General features: G+C 58.6%; 1 protein-coding gene across 2 annotated transcripts in view; it reads right to left on the reverse strand.

Annotated features, from left to right (window-relative positions):
- Window positions 1–18,951, reverse strand: part of LOC117645539 (COUP transcription factor 2) — a 69,095-nt gene that overhangs the window by 32,438 nt on the left and 17,706 nt on the right. For both annotated transcript variants that reach the window (XM_034385821.1, XM_034385822.1), the window contains 2 exons: window positions 11,072–11,367; window positions 10,556–10,814 (listed from right to left, as the gene is read on the reverse strand). In XM_034385821.1, coding sequence (XP_034241712.1) covers window positions 10,556–10,814; window positions 11,072–11,367 — 555 coding nt within the window. The remainder of the gene's footprint in view (window positions 1–10,555; window positions 10,815–11,071; window positions 11,368–18,951) is intronic.

The following is an 18,951-nucleotide window of genomic DNA, read 5'->3' on the forward strand; positions in this document are numbered from 1 at the left end:
ATGCCTTTGTTACGGAGTGCGATTGTCAGTCTTAGTTTGGGAGCAGTATTGTCTCAAAGTCGATCAAAACGGTCGCAAGTGTCTTTGAAAAATCGTTGTGACAATTTTGGTCAACTTTGAGACAATACTGCTCCCAAACTAAGACTGATAATCGCACTCCGTAACAAAGGCATGCTAAAGGAAGGTCCAAAGACCAACTGCCCGTTGAGGAGCAAAATGCCCGCCTCGGATCAGACGCAGTGGCTGCTTAAAATCGGCCAAAACACGATTTTCATAGACATTTTGAGCGTTCGGCCAACTTTGAGACAATACTGCTCCCAAACTAAGACTGATAATTGCACTCCGTAACAAGGCATGCTAAAGGAAGGTCCAAAGACCAACTGCCCGTTGAGGGAGAAAATGCCCGCCTCGGATCAGACGCAGTGGCTGCTTAAAATCGGCCCAAAACACGATTTTTCAAAGACACTGCTGACCGTTTCGGCCAACTTTGAGACAATACTGCTCCCAAACTAAGACTGATAATTGCACTCCGTAACAAAGGCATGCTAAAGGAAGGTCCAAAGACCAACTGCCCGTTGAGGGAGCAAAATGCCCGCCTCGGATCAGACGCAGTGGCTGCTTAAAATCGGCCCAAAACACGATTTTTCAAAGACACTGCTGACCGTTTCGGCCAACTTTGAGACAATACTGCTCCCAAACTAAGACTGATAATTGCACTCCGTAACAAAGGCATGCTAAAGGAAGGTCCAAAGACCAACTGCCCGTTGAGGGAGCAAAATGCCCGCCTCGGATCAGACGCAGTGGCTGCTTAAAATCGGCCCAAAACACGATTTTTCAAAGACACTGCTGACCGTTTCGGCCAACTTTGAGACAATACTGCTCCCAAACTAAGACTGATAATTGCACTCCGTAACAAAGGCATGCTAAAGGAAGGTCCAAAGACCAGTTGCCCGTTGAGGGAGCAAAATGCCCGCCTCGGATCAGACGCCGTGGCATGTTAAAGGAGGGGTCCCGTGGGGTCGCGAAATTTTTCCTGGGGGTCGCGGAAATTTTTGGCTTCAAATTTGGGGTCGCGAGCCGAGAAAGGTTGAGAACCGCTGGTTTAGACAGAGTGCTGGTTGTTCGGTGGTTCCGTCGCGGCAAAGCCAGTTCGTCGGACGCAGCGGCCGTCTGGCGACTGCCTAGGGGTGACTGCCGGCCCGCCAGCCACAACTTTTGACATATTTGATTAGCGCAGGGTGCGGGGCGTGTAGGGTGGCCAGCCACATTCAAGGAGAAGAGATAGAGTGGGGGACACACATTGGGAGAGAGATGGATCAAAATTATGGCGACGCAACGCAGGAGTGCTAGAATTCCAGATGCGGGGCCTGCCACATGTGGTGATTGTTTCTCTTGCGTCAAACTTCCACGTGCGGCGGAGGCAGCGCACCGCGACGCGTCCGCGGCCCCTCGCCACTTTACGGGCCGGTAAAACATCCGGGATGGGCATTTAACTGGAAGGCCTCAAATAAAACGGCTTGTGCTTTAAGGGACATTATAAAACGGCCGAAAAGCGAGACACGTGCAATAAAAGCCGGTTTTCCAGGCTCTTCCAGCGCTTGGCTGGAGAAAGGACGGGACATTTTGTTTATTTATTTGCTCTTATCCACCCACTAAAAGGTGAGGAAGCCCCCGGCGGGGACAGGAAGGTGGCGTTGGACACCGAATTGAATCAAACGAGTACCGTATGCTTTCGTTTTGGCGGGAGATCTCGGGCTGCGGGTTCCTCGGAGAGGCAGGCTGCGCGCTCCAACAAACAACAACAAGAGTCGCCGCCTCGCTCATCTGGCCGAATGAATGTTGTGGTCATTTGTCGTCCACGCCGCTGGAGAGCAGCTTATTATCAGCTGACGGCACTGGGTGGCGTGGCGGGGTGCGGTGGGGTGGGGCGGGGTGGGGCGGGCCGGGGCGGCGGGAGGCCGTCATCGCGCATGTGGGCGTCGTCGAGGCGAGGCAGCCACCGGGCGCCACACCAGCTGGGCCCCTTCCGCCAGTTTCGAGAAGTGCAAGCAGCGAGGCCGGCAAGCCCGGCCGGCAGCCAGCCGAGCGATTCGGGAGAATCATTCCACCACTCCTTCCCTGTCGCACTCATGGGGCTCTCTGTAAGCGTAGGAGAGAGACCAACAAACTGATTTTCTGAACCGCTCAGCAGACCAACACAGACGGGCGTTCATCTCCCGGTTCAGGGTAATTCGTGTCCAAGCCCTCCGAGCCCCACGGAGAGGAGGAATCCGCTAATGGACAGCCGGTCTCTCTTCCCGCCTTTCCCCGAAAGCGCCTGCAGGCCGAACAGTGCACCAGCTTGAGTGAAATGTGCACCGCGCGGCGCCGGGCATTCCTCTACGCAAACAATGGGCTGCCCGCTAATTCCAATCAATGAGGGGGAAGGGTGGGACGGGCCGCTCGGCGACGCCCATGCAGCATGCCGGCGAAGGAGAAGAAGGAGCAGGAGATCGCCATCGCGAGATCGTGACGATCAGCTGACCGTGTCTCTGCACCATAAAGCACGCAGGTGCCATCGTAACTCGAGCGCAGTGCGACCCCGGCAGAGGGTGCCATGCCGCAAGCTTCCCGCCCGGTCCGTTCCCAGCCCGCGCCGCCGCCGCGTACAGGGCTACCAACGCGACTAATCCCGCGGCCGAGACACGGGCGGCCCGGAGCGCAAACTCGTGTCTGCAGTTGGCACGCCCGCCCGGATTTCGCGCCAGGACAAGTCAAGTTGGCCGCCCTGAGACGCGGCGTAAATCAGAGCGCCGGACCATTTTTACGGCCGAGCAGTACAAGGGCAGCACGGCGGCGGGATTGATTTTTACTGTTGGCACGACTGGCGCGATGCGCACGGGAAGAGGCACACAGTTGGCCAGAAGACCGGTATGGGGGCCAAAATTCTAGATGCATTCTGAGCTCCAGAGGCTCTTAATGGGACTCAATCCAAACGTGTGATCCTACCAATGCATTGCTCTCCGAACGAGGAATCCATTGGTTCGATCGGAGCTCAAAAGCGCGTCTACCACCACTGGTCTTCTGGCCCACTGTGCGGCACCGCGTTGCCAACCTCCAGGAGGTAATCGCAACACATATATTCTTTCACTTATCCATATGTTACCTTGCTGTCCTTTGTTTTTTTGTTCCGTTCCTTATTGATTCCTACTCTGTCTTCTTTCCCCCTTTTTTTACGCCTGCGCCGCCCCTGACGATGCGAGCCGGCCCTGTAATGACCATCATCAGCTGAGGCTGGGTCGGGCTGAGAGAGACAGACGGACAGACGGACAGACGCACAGCCAGGCCTGCCGATGCCCGAGGAATGCTGCACTGCGCTATGGGGCCCTTTGCTTGGGCTTGGGCGTTACTCTGCGGTCCTAGAATCTTCTCGCAAGCATGCTGGCCAAGGGTTCGACTCCCAACGCATTTCGTTTTCCCTAACAGTACTTAAAAACCAGGAGAAAAAATGCCTCAAAATTACGCAGCGTGTTCGTTGAAATTTTACGCCGCTAAGAAGCACTCCGGTGCGGTATTGGCTATGCGAATCGTGACCCTAGGCAGCCCTGGACGGCCCTTGGCACATTGGTCGGTAATTAACAGTGCGGAAGCAGCAGGCAGCGCCTTTGCATCATAATCACAAAGCCGAGATCGAACGGCCGATATTGGCGGGCCGCGCGCGTTCGTCTGGAATTCCTAACGGCCCGTAGATACATCAGCGACACGGCACGAGTGGTGTGTGTGTGTGTGTGTGTGTGTGTGTGTGTGTGTCTGTGTGTGTGCGCGCGCGCTCCTTGTCGTGGGAGGGTACCATTTTACCAAAACACACACACACACAAACACAGTTTTTTCTCACGTCCAGTCCGGAACCATTTCCCGCGAGCTTGCACCCGAGCGCCAGGGAGTGCCGATGTTTGTGTGTGTGTCCGGTGGAATCAATCTTGATCCTAACTCTGGCTATAATAATCATAACCCGTTGATTGCTGGCGCACGCTTAGAACCGTCAACGCATTTCTCAAACTGCGCATCTGCATCACAAGAGGAAATATACTATACTATAACGCATGTGCGCAATATGGGCTTCGAGCGGCGTCTGTGTCCCACTGCGCGTGCGTGAGAGTGTGTGTGTGTATGGGTTATGTGTGGCCCTAGGGAAGGGGGTCCGAGGTATATGGAGAGGTGTCGAAGTCCGCTTGACGTCCCCTGAGTCGGCTTGGCAGGAGGTCAACTCGGCTGAGTCATATACGACGTTATCGGTCCAGGGATCGACGGCTTGCAAACAGCGATGGATCGGCCAGCTCGCTGGAGAGAGGGAGAGAGAAAGAGACGACGCTGCAGAGCTTTCTAACAGTGTGCCGTATCGCACAGTGATTCCAGCCAGGGACTCGCATGATGTACGCATATTGGCCAAGTCGTGTAAGTCCGAGCCCAGCCGCCTGCATGCTGCCTGGAGCCGGCTATAGCGCATTCATACCACCTTCGCCTCGCCACCGGCGGAGCGCGGAGCAGAGGCGGAGCGGCGCCGAACAGCAACACATCTCATTCGATTAGTGGAACGAGCTATACCAAGGTCACGCCCACCGCGACGTGCGCTATGCGCGTCTTAAGGTGCATACGCGTCTTAGTGTATTAAGATAGGGCGGCGAGATTGCGGACCCTGACCGTGAGCCGTCTTGAAGAAGTGCCGGCAGTGCGGCCCCGCCCCGCCCCGCCCCGCCCCGCCCCGCGCACTTAACCTTTCCGCGTATTCAGAGCAATCGGCATTACCATAACGCTGCAGCCTTGACCGCGGCGCGAGAACCCTCCAGAAACAACAAGGCAGCTGCTCATGAAAAATCGCAACTTTCGACAGCGGCGACGACCACAGGCGTGCGAGAATTCACTGTACCTTATAAGATACTTTGATGAACTTTACGGAGAAAATCTTCACTAAGACATGGTGGTGCAGCCTTTCACCGTAAGACATTTAGAGTGCGGCTCTGGACCCGCCCGCCGCCGACTGACCGACTGAGGAAAGCTAAGGTTCTTTTTAACGATACGGTGTGTTGTGAGCGGAATACGGCCCCGGGGGGCGCATGCACGCACGCGCGAGCGGCGCGAGTCAGCCGCAGGGTTACGGCCACATGCTATGCGGGTCAAGTAGCAGCCGGGTAATGCGCGGGGCCGGCCGACAGGCACTGTCACGTTGTCATGTCGGTAGCAAAGCAGTGGGCCAGAAGACCGGCGGAGGCGGCAAAAGCTCTACCCGCGTTTTGAGCTCCAGAGTCGCTAAAAGGGTCTCGAACTGAACGTGTGACCCCCACCAATGGATTGCTCTCCGAACGAGGAATCCATTGGTGGGGTCACACGATCAGTTCGAGTCCTGCTTAGCGACTCTGGAGCTCAAAACGCGGGTAGAGTTTTTGCTGCCTCCACTGGTCTTCTGGCCCACTGTGTGGCGTCTCAGGGTGGCCAACGTGACATACCGGCCGGCCGGACTTTTCCAGCGCCGCACAGGAATTCCCTGCCTCTCTAGGCCGACCCACCCGCACAGGGACATTAACATATTAATTGCTGTGAACTGCTCAGCCTCCAGATAGCCACACGCACACAGACACACCCACAGACACACACACCGTGGCCGTAAAAAGAGATGAAACAGAAGGCGATATCCGCTTTAATCCCACGACAGCCCCGGCAATACGGCTGTTTAAACTTGGCCGGGTTCTTGGCACGGGGTTGCTGCTGCGAACACGAGGATTATGGGGCCAAAACGACTTTGTGGTTTTTATACGGTCACTTTTTTTGCCTTCTTTTTTGCAGTGTCCTGGAGACGGTCGCGGCTCGCAAGGATATTCCCGGCGCCAGCAATAAAGATGCTTGCGTCACCATTCAAGAATGACCCCCTAATACTCCTGGCTCCAGCAACAACTCCACCGCTAAAAAAAAGGTACACGCTGCTCAGTTAAAAGTTCGTGAAACAAACACTTCGCGACAAGACACGCACCGAATTTGTCATCTTTTATCCCCATCGCAATCACTCAAGATTCATTTGCCGTAATTTTTCACAAAGTAAACCCACTGCGGGTAGCTGTGGGAATTTCAGTGACTTTTGTTTATTTTTCCGGGTCGCGCACGGGACCAAGTCGGCCCGGCGGAAACTACTACGCTCAATCAACGTGCAGTCCACCTCATAAGTATTCCGTCGGCGCGGCGGAGAAACTGTCCGGTGGACCGGCGCGGCTGCGCGGCGCGGCACAGTGGGCCAGAAGACCGGTGGAGGCGGACAAAACTCTGGACGCGGTTTCAGCTCCGGAGTCGCTGAATGGGACTCGAACCGAACGTGTGACCCCACCAATGGGTTCCTCGTTCGGAGAGCAATCTATTGGTGGGGTCACACGTTCGGTTCGAGTGCCATTTAGCGACTCTGGAGCTCAAAACGCGTCTGTAGTTTTGGCCGGCCGCGCCGGTCTTCTGCCACACTGTGCGCCGTGCGGCACGGCTCGGCGGCCTGGCCGTAGAGCCGCGCGAAGCCGCGAAGCAGACGCTCCTCATAACTGCAAAGCACAAGGGAAAGTGTCGGTCGGACGGCGTCGTTATATTTGTCCGTGAATCCGCGAGGCCCGCAGCGCCGCCACCCACACCTCAGCAGACTGATTCCGAGAGTCGCCGTCGTCGCTCTGTCTCCCTCGCACTCACGGGGCGTCCCGTACGGGCGCGAGAGGGACGAACCAGTCGGCCGCTCCGCAAGGACGACAAGCTCCTGGCAAGGCTCCTCGCCAAGACGCGCGTCCCCGTCCACCCGGTCCACCCTCCGCAGTCGTAGTCATCAACCCCCGACGGCGGCCTCAAGCGGCCCGAAGCCCGAATCACGAAAACAAACAATTAATCTGGAAAACAAAGGGTATCGGAGGAGGAGGGGGAGGGGGGAGGGGAGGGAGGTCCGTCTGGCACGCATGACGACATCGGCCCCCAAATGAATGGGCGCAAGTAGTGATGAACCGGCTGGAGTGGAATGAGTGGAGGGGGAAGGAGAGGGGGAGGGGGAAGCGGCCGCATCCAGTCTCTCATCCCGCAATGATGCTATCGGCACCAACTCGTCTCTCTCTCTCTCTCTCTCTCTCTCTCTCTCTCTCTCCTCTCTCTCTCTCTCTCTCTCTCTCTCTCTCTCTCTCTCTCCCGGTCCCGCTTCCCACTCCGCGCGCACACCTGACAAATCAAAACGCGTAAATCCGTCCGGAGACGCGCGCAGCGGGAGGGCCGCGATACGAGAGTCGCGAGGCACGGGACTCCACGGCAGCACGCGCCGCGCCTCTCCAACGGGCCGAATTCGCCGACCTGCATTCGTGTACCCGCGCAGCGAGTGTCTCCGAAGCGGGCGCGAAATTCGGCGGCCGTGCCGCTAATTTCGTGGAAGCCAGCCTCCCCTCCCACGAGGTGCCGCCAAGTGATACTGTCCTCCACACCAAGTCGGCGTCCCTTGGAGGGGCTGGAGGGGCGGAAGGGCCCCGGAAGGGTCGCGTCGAGGGCCCCGGCCCCGCGTCGCTCCGTCTCCCTCGCACCGCCACGGCGCCCTCCTCGAGTGCGAGAGAGACGGGAGAGCGCCGCGTCTGGACCCAGCCTGGGCACACACCTCTGCGTTGGCCCACGCTGCCCTGCGGCCCCAGAGGCCCCGAGGCCGCGCCAGGGCTCCGGCCAGGGCCCCGGCCAGGGCCCCGGCCCGGCAGAGATAGTGGTCTGCCGCAACTTGGTGACAGAGCTACTTGTGTTCTACATCAACACGGCCGACAGCACAATGGACCATTTGGAAGGTGCGCGCGCCGCTCCGGCTTGCTGTGTTGCCCCCCCCCCTCCACCCTCTCGCGGGCTTTCCCCTTCGCACCCACAACATGCTCTCTAGCCAGCCTCGCGCATCCCCCCGCGGCACCTGCGCCCCGCCGTCGGAGGGATTCCGATATTTCACGATGTTTTCCCGATGGCACGTCAGCGACCGAACGGGACCCACTGCACACACACACGCGCACACACACACACAGCCAGTCACGTGCCTACGCGCCTTCCCTTCCCTTTCGTAACCGAATCGCGACCTCGGTTGCACCGCTGGGCCTCCACAGGCCGCCACAGGCCGCCACAGGCCGCCACAGGCCGCCAGCTTCGTGACCCGTCGACGGTAACCCAGCACGGCGGCCCCTCGCTGCTGCCGTGGCGGCGTCGCGCCACTACTTTTTCCAGCCCACGATCGCCCTGTCATCCGCGCGGGGTTGGCGGCTGGAGACCGTAGCGCGTTGCACAAGGCGCTGACAGCGTTTTCGAGAGCGTCGGAGGAGCGCCTGCCAAGGCGGGGGTAGGCAGACCCGCCGTACTCGGGTGCGTCGTATTGCCTACCCCGTCGGGGGCTCGCTGCGGGCCGCGCTGGATTCGTCGCGCTGTCCCTCTCGCACTCACGGGGCGTCTCGCAAAGGTGCGAGGGAGACAGCGCGACCAGGACCACTCGCTCGGAGTCAGCCTCCAGGAGAGTGTCCAGGGGACACGCTCCACCCGCTGCGGCGGTTCGTTCCAGCCAGGCTGCAGCCAGGCTCCAGCCGGGCACGGGTCATTCCAGCCTCCAGCTGATCGAAATCAGTGTCCAGGCGCGCGCAAGGCTATGCTCTCTCTCTCTCTCTCTCTTGACCTCTCTCTTTCTCCCTCTCTCTCGCTCGCTCCCGCACGTGGTCGCAGAACAGGAAGGCAAAAAAAAAGTAGAAACAAGTCGCACGGTAAAAGGAAAACAGGGTGCGACATAAACACTTTGACGGCGCTGCCCCCGCCTGGTATCGAACCCGCGGCAGCCGCGGCCAGTCCGGCTGGCCGGGTCGTACGGTGACTCACTCGCAATGCATTCCGCGAGGGAACCGGCCGAGAGAGAGAGAGAGAGAGAGAGAGAGAGAGAGAGAGAGAGAGAGAGAGAGAGAGAGAGAGAGAGAAGCAGAAACAGAGAGGCTGCAAGACGGAGAATTTCGCCGAGTGCAGCCGACACGGCGTCGGGCCGCACCGGCCGTCCGTACATCATGACGCCCGCTGCCGCGTCCTCCGCTCCCAAACTCCCGTACACTTCCAGACGCGCGCTCAAACTATCTGAGCGTCTGCAAGCCAGCCCGCCAGCCGGCCAGCCAGGCAGCCGGGAGAACCGGCTCAGCATTTCTGCTCGCACTGTACGATGGCGGGCGTCGAGCGTCTCGGAACGAAACGCCAAGCTCCAAGCGCGAAGCTCCAAGCTCGCAAGGCTGGCTGAGGCGCATCGGCTGGAAAGTACAGGTGGGGTCCGGTCGGGCCGTCGGGCTGAGATAACAGCAAGGCACGGCCCGGCCAGCCTCCTCGCAGCCGGCACGGCACGGCACGGCACGGCACGGCACGGCACGGCCCGGCGCAGCTACAAGCAAGCGCACTGGTCGCCCTAACCTATCCGGCCGGTCCGCCCGGCTAACGCGCTGCGGAGCTAGCGGGCCCGCGCGTTGTAAACCCCAGCACACAGTTTCTCCGACTTCCACTCACAAAAAAAAAGAAAACAACGCAAAGGAGTTAGACGTTTTAGCTATGACTGAAATTGTTGTGAAGATTTGGCGAAAAAAGTTTGGCCAGCTGACGTACCTCGGAAGAGCAGGTAAACTCATGTCATTACCTCTAGCAAACTTTACTCTTTAGTGAAAATGTTTCTGGAAATTTTTTCTCGTCGTGGATTAGCTTGACTCCACCCAATTTGTTCGAGGTTGTTCAAGGATGATGCTTTGGGACTCTTCTGCTGGCAGGGTGCAGCAGGAGCACGCTGATGCTGAGGAGGCATTGCATCGCTCCATCTCTGTCGCACTCATCGGGCGTCCCATAGGAGAGCAAGGAGGACAGAGCGACTAAATGGAGGTTCGGAGTGGCTCGGCAGGTCCCTTTGTTGCGGACACTGCCGGACACACGGCGATTCCGAGAATGTCGAAAGCTCGCGCTGCTCGCGTGGAGCTGTGCGGGTGCGGGCAGGGGAGTGGGGAGCCGGGCCCTGTACAGACTGTACCCACTGGGGGCACTAACTCGATGCACTCCAGGAGCCGAGCCGAGCAGCCGGGTCCAGCCGGGCCGAGCGACGAGCCGAGCCGAGCCGGCGGTCCAGGCGGGAACACAAGAGAGGCGTACGTGTGCGCACATTGAACTAGGGCAGAGCCTTCACCCATATATCCTTGTCCTTCCCGTCCCCACCCACTGCAACCCCCCTGCATCGCATTGCATGCGACGGCAACGTTACTGTTCCAAAATTCGCCAAGAACGTTGAATAAATCGATGTGGTGGTTTGAGTAGTATGAAACCTTCGTGGTCACCCGCCGCCATCTTGGACACCCTCGGCCTCGGTTACCTCATCATCTCAACTCAGGCTCCAGGGTAGACGTTGGCGGGTAGCTTGAGGCACTCAAAATAGCAGCGGGTGACCTGGGACATCTAAGGGCCATAAGGTGCAGCAGCACGGGGGAAGGCAATCCGGGGCACCCAACAAGGCGAACGGTGACCTGGGGCAGTCCATACTACTGACGTGACTCACCTGTGGTGAAGAGGACGACGGCTTTTAAGCAGGAGTACTCGGCCGAGTCGACGTGTAACGCCTTGAGCTTCTCCACCTGCTCCTGGAAGATCCTGATGTGGTCCATGAAGGCCACCACCCTGTCCGCCGCCATGGGGGAGGCGTGCAGCCCCGCCGCGGCCAGCAGGGGCGCCACGTGCAGCGGCATGGAGCACTGCGACGCGTTCAGGACGAACAACTCCGACCACACTAGCCGTAATAAGGCGACCTGGTCCGTCACCTGGAGGAGGAGAAGAAGGGCGTGAGCGCTTTGGACATCACACTGAAATGCTTGACGACTCTTTGCACATGGACGTATTTATGCAGGTGCCAGCTGGGCACTAATTCGTACATAAAACAGGTACAATTTTGCCAATACTTCACCACAATATCGAAATATTTTCCCCTAATTTATGTATAAAATTGTACATAGCTTACATATGCACATAATAGGTACGAGTGCATCTGCAACAACAAAAACAAGCCGGGCGTCCTCACCTGGAGGTCAGGGAAGTAGGGTATATTTCTGGCCCACTCGACGGCCGAGAAGAGGAGTCTGGCCGCGAGCTCGCAGATGTTGTCTATGCCCATGATGTTGTTGGGCTGCATGCACTGGCCGTAGCGAGCCGCCGGGTAGGGCTCTGCCCGCAGCAGCAGCGAGATGTACGAGGACAGGTACGTGTGGCCGTTGAGGCCCGCCGCCGCCGCCACGGCCGCCGCGTCCCCGTTGGACAGCGCGTACTGCCCGGTCAGCCCCGTCGCCTGCGTCGGGGGGACCCGGCCTCTCTGCACCGCTGCAACAAACAAACAAAAGCAAAGTTGAGGCAATCTGCTCGCACCTGTGCGTGTGTGCGTGTGTGTGTGTGGTCCGGCCAGTCAAAAGGCGCCCGTCCCAGCCGAACAGGATTTATAACACGGGGGCGGCGCAGCCGAGCCATGAGGACACAGAGAAAAAACTAACGAGAAAAAAAAAATAAACCTGAAAAATTTCCCCGCTAAGTTGAGCCCATTCCAATCAGGCTCAATCTCGAAGCATTAGCCGGGGAACCATAATATGCACGCGCGCGGCCCCGGTGAAGGACAGGTGAGAGAGAGAAGCAGAGGTCAAACTGGGGGCGTGCGGAGTGTGTGATCGGATGATAAAAGTTCCGATAGGCGCTTGTGTCCGGTTTCTCAGTACGTCGGAGGGGCGTTGCGAGGGGAGGGGGCGGGAAGGGGCGGGGCGGGGCGGGGTGGGCGAGGACCGGTATGGGTGCGTGCCTGGTTTTGGTCCAGCCCGGTGCAGGCGCGGGGCCTGTGCTGCATGTCAATACGGTGGCGTCCCGTTTGGGCGAATCTTCTACAAAACCACGCTGATTTATCAGGTTGCTGTTTACCAACACCTGCCGTCCCCAGACACGTTGACTTATGAACCGCACCGACTGGTTCCTGTTCCAAAACCTCTGGCTGCACCATGGCCCTTGTGCAGTGAAGTCCTCACGGCGCGAACTATTCCGGGATCAAGCGTCGTCGCACAGTGGGCCAGAAGAGCGGTGGAGGCGGTCAGAATCCCGGACTCGTCTTGAGCTCCAGAGGCGCTATATATGTAGGACTCGAACCTTACGTGTGACCCCACCAATGGATTGCTCTCCAAACGAGGAATCCATTGGTGGAGTCACACGTCCGCTTCAAGTCCGTTTTAGCGACTCTGTAGCTCAAAACGCGTCCAGAGTTTCGGCCGCCGCCGCAGGTCGTCTAGCCCACAGCTCATCGAATTCGTCCAGGCCCAACGCCCAGCCAAGGAGGCTCCAAACATTCAATTACCACGACGACAGGACGATGCCGAAGCTCCCATGTAACGGAGAGCCTGACTAATGCGATCCCGACCGAGAGTCGTTTTGCTGGACGATCTTGTCAACCTGCCGGCGAGCAGCCAAAACAACTTTTCTAGCGCCTCACATTGAGAGGAAAAGTTTTGCTGTGGTTGACGAAATTGAAACAAAGCGATGAGCTTTTGGGTGCTGTCTGGCCTTCGACTGGCTCTTGGCTCTGTCGAGGTGTCTATTCATCTCTGTCCAACCCTCGCTGATTGGCCGGCCGCGCCGAATGAAGACCTAGCGATCCATCAACAGGACTTGAACGTGACGTCACGCGACGTCACCCGGATGGCTCTGCCATGGCTCTGATTGCACAACCTGGAAGTCGCTGTCAAGTTCGTTAGAAGCCACTCCGGTATGATACACCGTACTGTAGCAGCAGTCCTTCTCTGTCTATCTCGCACCTCCAGGGGACACCCCATGAGTGCGATAGAGACAGAGCGACGACTCTCGGCATCAGTCTGCTGGAGAACGCGCTCGGCGGCACCGTACGCGAAACCCCTTATCAATACGCCCAAGGTGGCATCGCTTGCCAAGCAGGTAGCGTGCTATTTACACTGCGTTTTCGTCGCCCCGTCTCTCTCGCACTCGCGTGGCGTCGCGTGGAGGTGCGAGAGAGACAGAGCGACGAAACCAGTCTCGGCCTGCAGCAGCGGTTCCAGATCCGAGAGATGCCCTCATCTCGGCGAGGACGTGTGCGCTCGCGACGCGGAGGGGGCGGAGCGGGCGAAGCTAGGCCGTCGCGGACACACTGCGAAAACGGGCGAGCCGCTCCACTCCACTGTACGTGTCCCGAACGGATCGGCCCGCCCATCGGGCCCGCCCACGCCGACGCACTGTTTGCTGTGGGGGGTCATTTCCCAGTGCCGTAGCATGCCGGACCCACACTTTGCGCAGGGGATTCATCAAACCGTTTCCGAACTGGACCCAGCCAGACCGCTCCCGAGCGGGAACCCTTCGCTCTGACAGTGCAGCCATTCCGAGAGTCGTCGCTCTGTCCCTCTCGCACCGCCACGGGACGCCCCTTGAGTGCGACAGAGACAGAGCGACGAAAACGACTCTCAGTCTGAGCCGCCAGCGCTGAACTTCGCAAGACGGTCGCTAATAAGCAGAATCCATCTTCGCTCATCGCCGACGACGTCAAAACGCGCTCTTCTCCAACGATAGGCAGAAGGTCAGACGCGAGGCTAGCGGTGTATCTGATCACCATTTATTCCCACACAGCTGAGCCGTAGGGCTGAGGGCGCTCTGAGCGCGACCTTGAGCGGGGCGTGGTGAGGCAAGGCGGGGCGGGGCGGGGCGGGGCGGGAAGGCTTCAGTAGCGCCGGACGGGAAACGTTGATGAGGTTTGACCAGACGGCCGACAGCGGCCCCGCCCCGCCCCGCCCCGCCCCGCCCCATCCGCCATAAGCCACGAGACGGCTAAAAGGAATTCGAGGAATACACTCACTGCACCCACCCACCGCACACGCACGCACACAGTGTCATTTAACGGCCATTTTACCACCATCAAACTGGATCGTTATGGCATCGTCACTTTACTCTATGCACTCGGTTTACTGCCGGTATAAAAGCGCGCCGCAGCCGGACAAGCGTTTTTCGTCGTCTCTGAATTTCAAAGCGAATCGGAAACACAAAAACCTCCGGCGGCGTTAGACCGCGTTAGACCGGTCGCGGGGTGAGGTATGGTTCCTTTGCAGGTGCGCGACAAACAGGTGTCGAGAAGGCCCCCTAGTGTAGCGGCCGCGCCGCGCCCCGCCACGGCTGATTGACTTGCTAATGAAAGAGCCCATTAGTAAGCACCTCAAAGTCTCAAACCGAGTAAGCGCATCCTATGGCCGCTCTGGCGGGCGTGGCGGCTTGGCGGCGCCCCGCGCTCCAATCGAAGCCGCGCCGGTCGGTCAAACAGGGTTCACTCGGAACCCGCCGATGGGAACGTCCAGGGGCACCAAGCGCGCATCGAGACAACGGGACAATTTAGCACCCCTTGCCCTCTAAAAAGCCCCCTGAAAGGTACGCAAAAAGCCGCCTGTAAGGAGGCAAAGAGTGCCACTTTGCATTATTTCAAACCGGCCAAATCATCCACAATTTTGTCATAAAGTGACGACAAATTTTAACAGTGTGCATGTCTCGTCGGACTCTTCGCGGTGTAGGCGCGCGCGGGCGGCAAAACGGGCATTTTTCCTACCGCCCGAGTAGCCGCAAGCAGCGGCAAGCAGCGGCAAGCGCAGAGACTTAGGTTAGGTCGGCCTGCGGTCTGCCGCCACCCGCATCCTCCCATTTCTCCCGGGCGTGACTCACCGAGAGAGAGAGAGAGAGAGAGAGAGAGAGAGAGAGAGAGAGAGAGAGAGAGAGAGAGAGAGAGAGAGAGAGAGAGAGAGAGAGAGCAACCACAGTGCCTTCACAGTCCCTTCACGTACGTAAAGAAAGGAGTGCGTCACGAAAAAATAAAAAACACAACAGAAACAAAAGGAAAACGTAACAAGCTTCGCGGCGGAAGCGGGTTCATTCAAATTTTTGGCGCCAAAGTCGGAATGCTACTGATTGACCCGACTAATGGATGCCCCTGCACGATCACGCTGTGGGGGGGGGGGGGGGGGCGTTGCGGTGCCGCCTGCCTGTCTGACAGGGGCCCGCCCAGACGGACGCAGCCTAGACAGATCTTGTCCGGCGGCCCGACAGTGTGGCGGCTATCGACAAGGTGTCGGCCGGTGTCGGACAGGGTTTCGCTGACGTCCAACTAATTAGGGCAGTCGTCGACGCGCCGTGGGAACCAGCATCCCGTCGCCCACCGTTTCACCTGGTTGCCTACCCACGGAGGGGCTCGGCCCATGACATCATCTTCAGCACTAATGAAGCGCAATGTCATCACCACCACGACCACGCCGATAGCAGACAGACAGACAGACAGACAGACAGACAGACAGACAGACAGACGGAGCCAATCAGATGGAAACCACGTTGGTTTCCTTCATTCGTAGGGATTTGGAACAAACTACGACTGCTTGCGCGAGATGACCTCCATTTTGATTTACGGCGGTAAATGTACGTCATCATCCGTAAGGATCTCGGCACACGATTCACAGACACACAGACACACACACACTCACACACACACACACACACACACACACACACGCACACACACACACACACACAGAGCGGCGGCGGCGTTCCCATAGTTCCCCCGGCCTCGCCCACGCCCAGCGCTCACTAAGAGCCGCCACAGCGCGCCTCGCCACGCCGTGGGCGCCAATCCGAAGATCTGCATAATTATTAATTGTTATAATAACGCGGCGTCGCTGCCGCGCGGAGCCTCATTGGCCTGTAAGTGGCGCTCGGAGCGTGTTTGGAATGGCTCGTCACAAATTTCGGACTTTCTCGAGTTTGTTGGCATGCCGCGCGCCGTGTCTCCGTTGCACTGCTGATCTGCATGCCGCCAGCAGCACTTACGGAGAGAGAGAGAGAGAGAGAGATAGAGAGAGAGAGAGAGAGTGAGAGAGTGAGAGAGAGAGAGAGTCTCTTTTCTATGCCAGTCCCTTTACTAGAAGCATCAATTGCGAGCAGCACTTAGCACGTACACCCAAAGGGCGCAGAGGTTTTACGCGGGAACTTGTTTTGCGTCGGACTGGCGGCGTTGGTTGTTGACAGAGTGCTGGTCGGTGCCGCGCGCTGCGCGTAGCATAGCAGGTCACCCACTCAGCGGCTAGTTGCGCGCTGCACGGCATTATGAACGTACCTCGCGACCCACAGACGGACAGACAGGCGGACAGACAGCTAACGACTTTACACTATCCAGCCGACATGTAAGTGCGCGATTGATGGCTGGGGGTAAGTAAGGCACACTATAAGCAGGCGGAATTTCTCATACTGCAAAGGTCACGGTGCGCGCGTGCGTGTGTGAGTGTGTGCGTGCGTGCGTGTGTGTGTGTGCGTGCGTGCGGTGACGTCACCGAAAGGGAGTCTGGGAGCCAAGCGGCAATCCGGGAACTGGGACATGGCTGCTACTGTGTCCCCAGTCCTCCGCGTCGCCGCGCGGTCGGTCCCTACACCGTGAGGGAAAACTCCAACGTCAAAGTCGAGAAACTTTGGACGCCTTGCGTTGTAGTATTGCGAGCGACATGATCCATCAAGAAGCGTGTCTGGGAGATGTTCCGATGGGGCCCACCAGGCCCACCAGGCCCACCAGGCCCACCAGGCCCACCAGGCCCACAGGCCTCGCAGGCGAAGGCAGGTTCCGGGTGTGTAAAGACCCGAAGGGGTACCGGTGGGTGCCGGCGGCGGGTGTCAGTCGAACATGCCTTCCGCGGCGGGCCCCGGCACACTCATTCCGAGCAGTCTTCTCTGTCGCACTCACGGGCCGCGCCGTGGCGTGCGAGAGAGACAGAGCGACGAGACGAGTGTGGTGGCCGAGTCATGCGTCCATGACAGAGCGATTGGGCGCCTCTGTGATGTGCCGCGCCGTCCAGTCTTTACAAGCTCGCGCCGACTAACCATTACCTCGTCCCCCATCACACGCACTCATCCTGAGTATTGACAACCCGCGCCACGTTTGGCCGATCCGACTGCGGTTTACAGTCACATCAGCCAAATGCAAAAACAAATTCTGGTCGTCCAATAAAAGCAAGGTGTACAGCAAGTACTCGAACAATGCCCAAACTCCCACACCTCCTTCACGTCAATAAAAAGATTTTATTTTTGTTTCACGGGTTCAGCGTCTATCAGTATCACGGAGGTCCTGCAATGATTAATCAAGTCACACCTGCAGTGGATGACCGATCGACACTAAGCTCTCGTCACAAAAAGGAAGAATAAAACTCGACGCGTTTTCTCGACGAGTGCTGCTCGCCTGCAGGATTCCGGGCACCGCTCTGTCTCTCTCGCACTCACGGGGCGTCCCGTAAAGGGAGCGAGAGAGACAGAATGCTCCTCTCCTTTGCGTCTCCGCGATGCAGACCGGGATGCTGCTGCTATGCTTCTGCTGCTGGTGTGATCTTGATAGCTACGCGCCATCCAGCCCCTACCAGTGTAATGGCTGCGCACACGAACGGCCAAACTAAGCGACTTACCGCCGCAAAAACGTCGAAGGGACTCTGTGTGTGTGTGTCTGTGTCTGTGTGTGTCTAGGCTCATTTCCATAAGACAGCGAGGGTTCCGTCAGATGCTGGCGCGATAGAGCGCGGAGGATCCAGTGCTTCCCTGCGCGGCAGACTGATTCCGAGAGTTTCGTTTTCGTCGCTCTGTCTCGCTCGCACTCAAGGGGCGTCCCGGGTAGGTGCGAGAGAGACAGAGCGACGAAAGCGACTCTCGGAATCAGTGTGCGGAGCGTCGCAGTGCGCGGCAGAACGTACACTACTCTGCGCGGTAACCTCCGCCCGCCGCGCCACTGCAAGCCACGGCACTCGGCACTGGGGAAAGGTAGCGAGACGTGCGTCTGTGCGAAAGCCAGCCGCAAAAAGGGTGTCTCGCCAATTACGGACCGAATTAAGGACTTTTGGGCTGACCCTGATTTCCGGCGCACGCCACCCAGTGGGCGAGAAGGCCAGAGGAGGCGGTCAAAATCCCGGACGCGTTTCGAGCTCCAGAGTCGCCAAATGTCACTCGAACCGAACGCATGACCCCACCAATGCATTGCTCTCCGAACGAGGAATCCATTGGTGGGGTCACTCGCTCGGTTCGAGTCCATTTAGCGACTCTGGAGCTCAAAACGCGTCTGGAGTTTTTGCCGCCTGCGTCGGCCCACTGTGGGTCGCGAAGAGGTTGGTGAACACGTCCGTGTCGGTGGCGTCGCGCGGCGCGGCCGGCCGACAGCGCCGCCACCACACTGGCGCGGCCTCGCGCTGCCCGAGCGCCGCTGCGACACGATAAACTTTGATGTCTTCTTCCCGGCGGGACTCGGCGTCGACCAATTGATAACGACTCGGCAACAATTGCGGCGACCCCGCTTACGGACGGCCCCTGGAGGGCAGCACCAAGGCAGCGCCGCGGCGGCTTGGTTAGTTGGACGAATAGTTTCTGCGAAATTCGCGGCAAAGGGACCGCTCGACCGGTCGGCCGGCCAGCCGCCACCCCCGCACCTTGGGCCCGGCGGTCCTTCGGTCCTTGGGACCTTCGGCTCGGGTTTCTGATACGCCCCATTTCGGAAAGGGGAGAACGCAAGGACGCAAGGACCGTTCCTCCCCAACTCCCTGCGGAGCAGAAACACTTTCCCCCGAAAAAAAAAAGAAAAATTCGCACCACTGTGGTCACGTCCTAGCGGCCGGGCAGGGGGAGGGGAGGGGAAGGGCAGGGAGGGGAGGGGCAGGTGTCCTGGGAGACGAGACCAGTAGCCGCACGTTGCTCCCCAATTTTCGCCCCAGAGGTGTCAAGGTGTCAGTCAGCGAGGGTGTCAAAATGTCAACCAGTCGCTTTTCGCGGAATGCAAAAGAGCAGAGCCCCGGAAAAAAAGTGAAGAAAAAAATAAAATGGGTAGAAAAGCGCTTTCGAAGAAGTGTTGCATTCAAATGTGTGCGAGAAAAGCCC

Source organism: Thrips palmi, unplaced genomic scaffold, assembly GCF_012932325.1.
Source record: "Thrips palmi isolate BJ-2018 unplaced genomic scaffold, TpBJ-2018v1 HiC_scaffold_18, whole genome shotgun sequence".
NCBI lineage: Eukaryota > Metazoa > Arthropoda > Insecta > Thysanoptera > Thripidae > Thrips > Thrips palmi.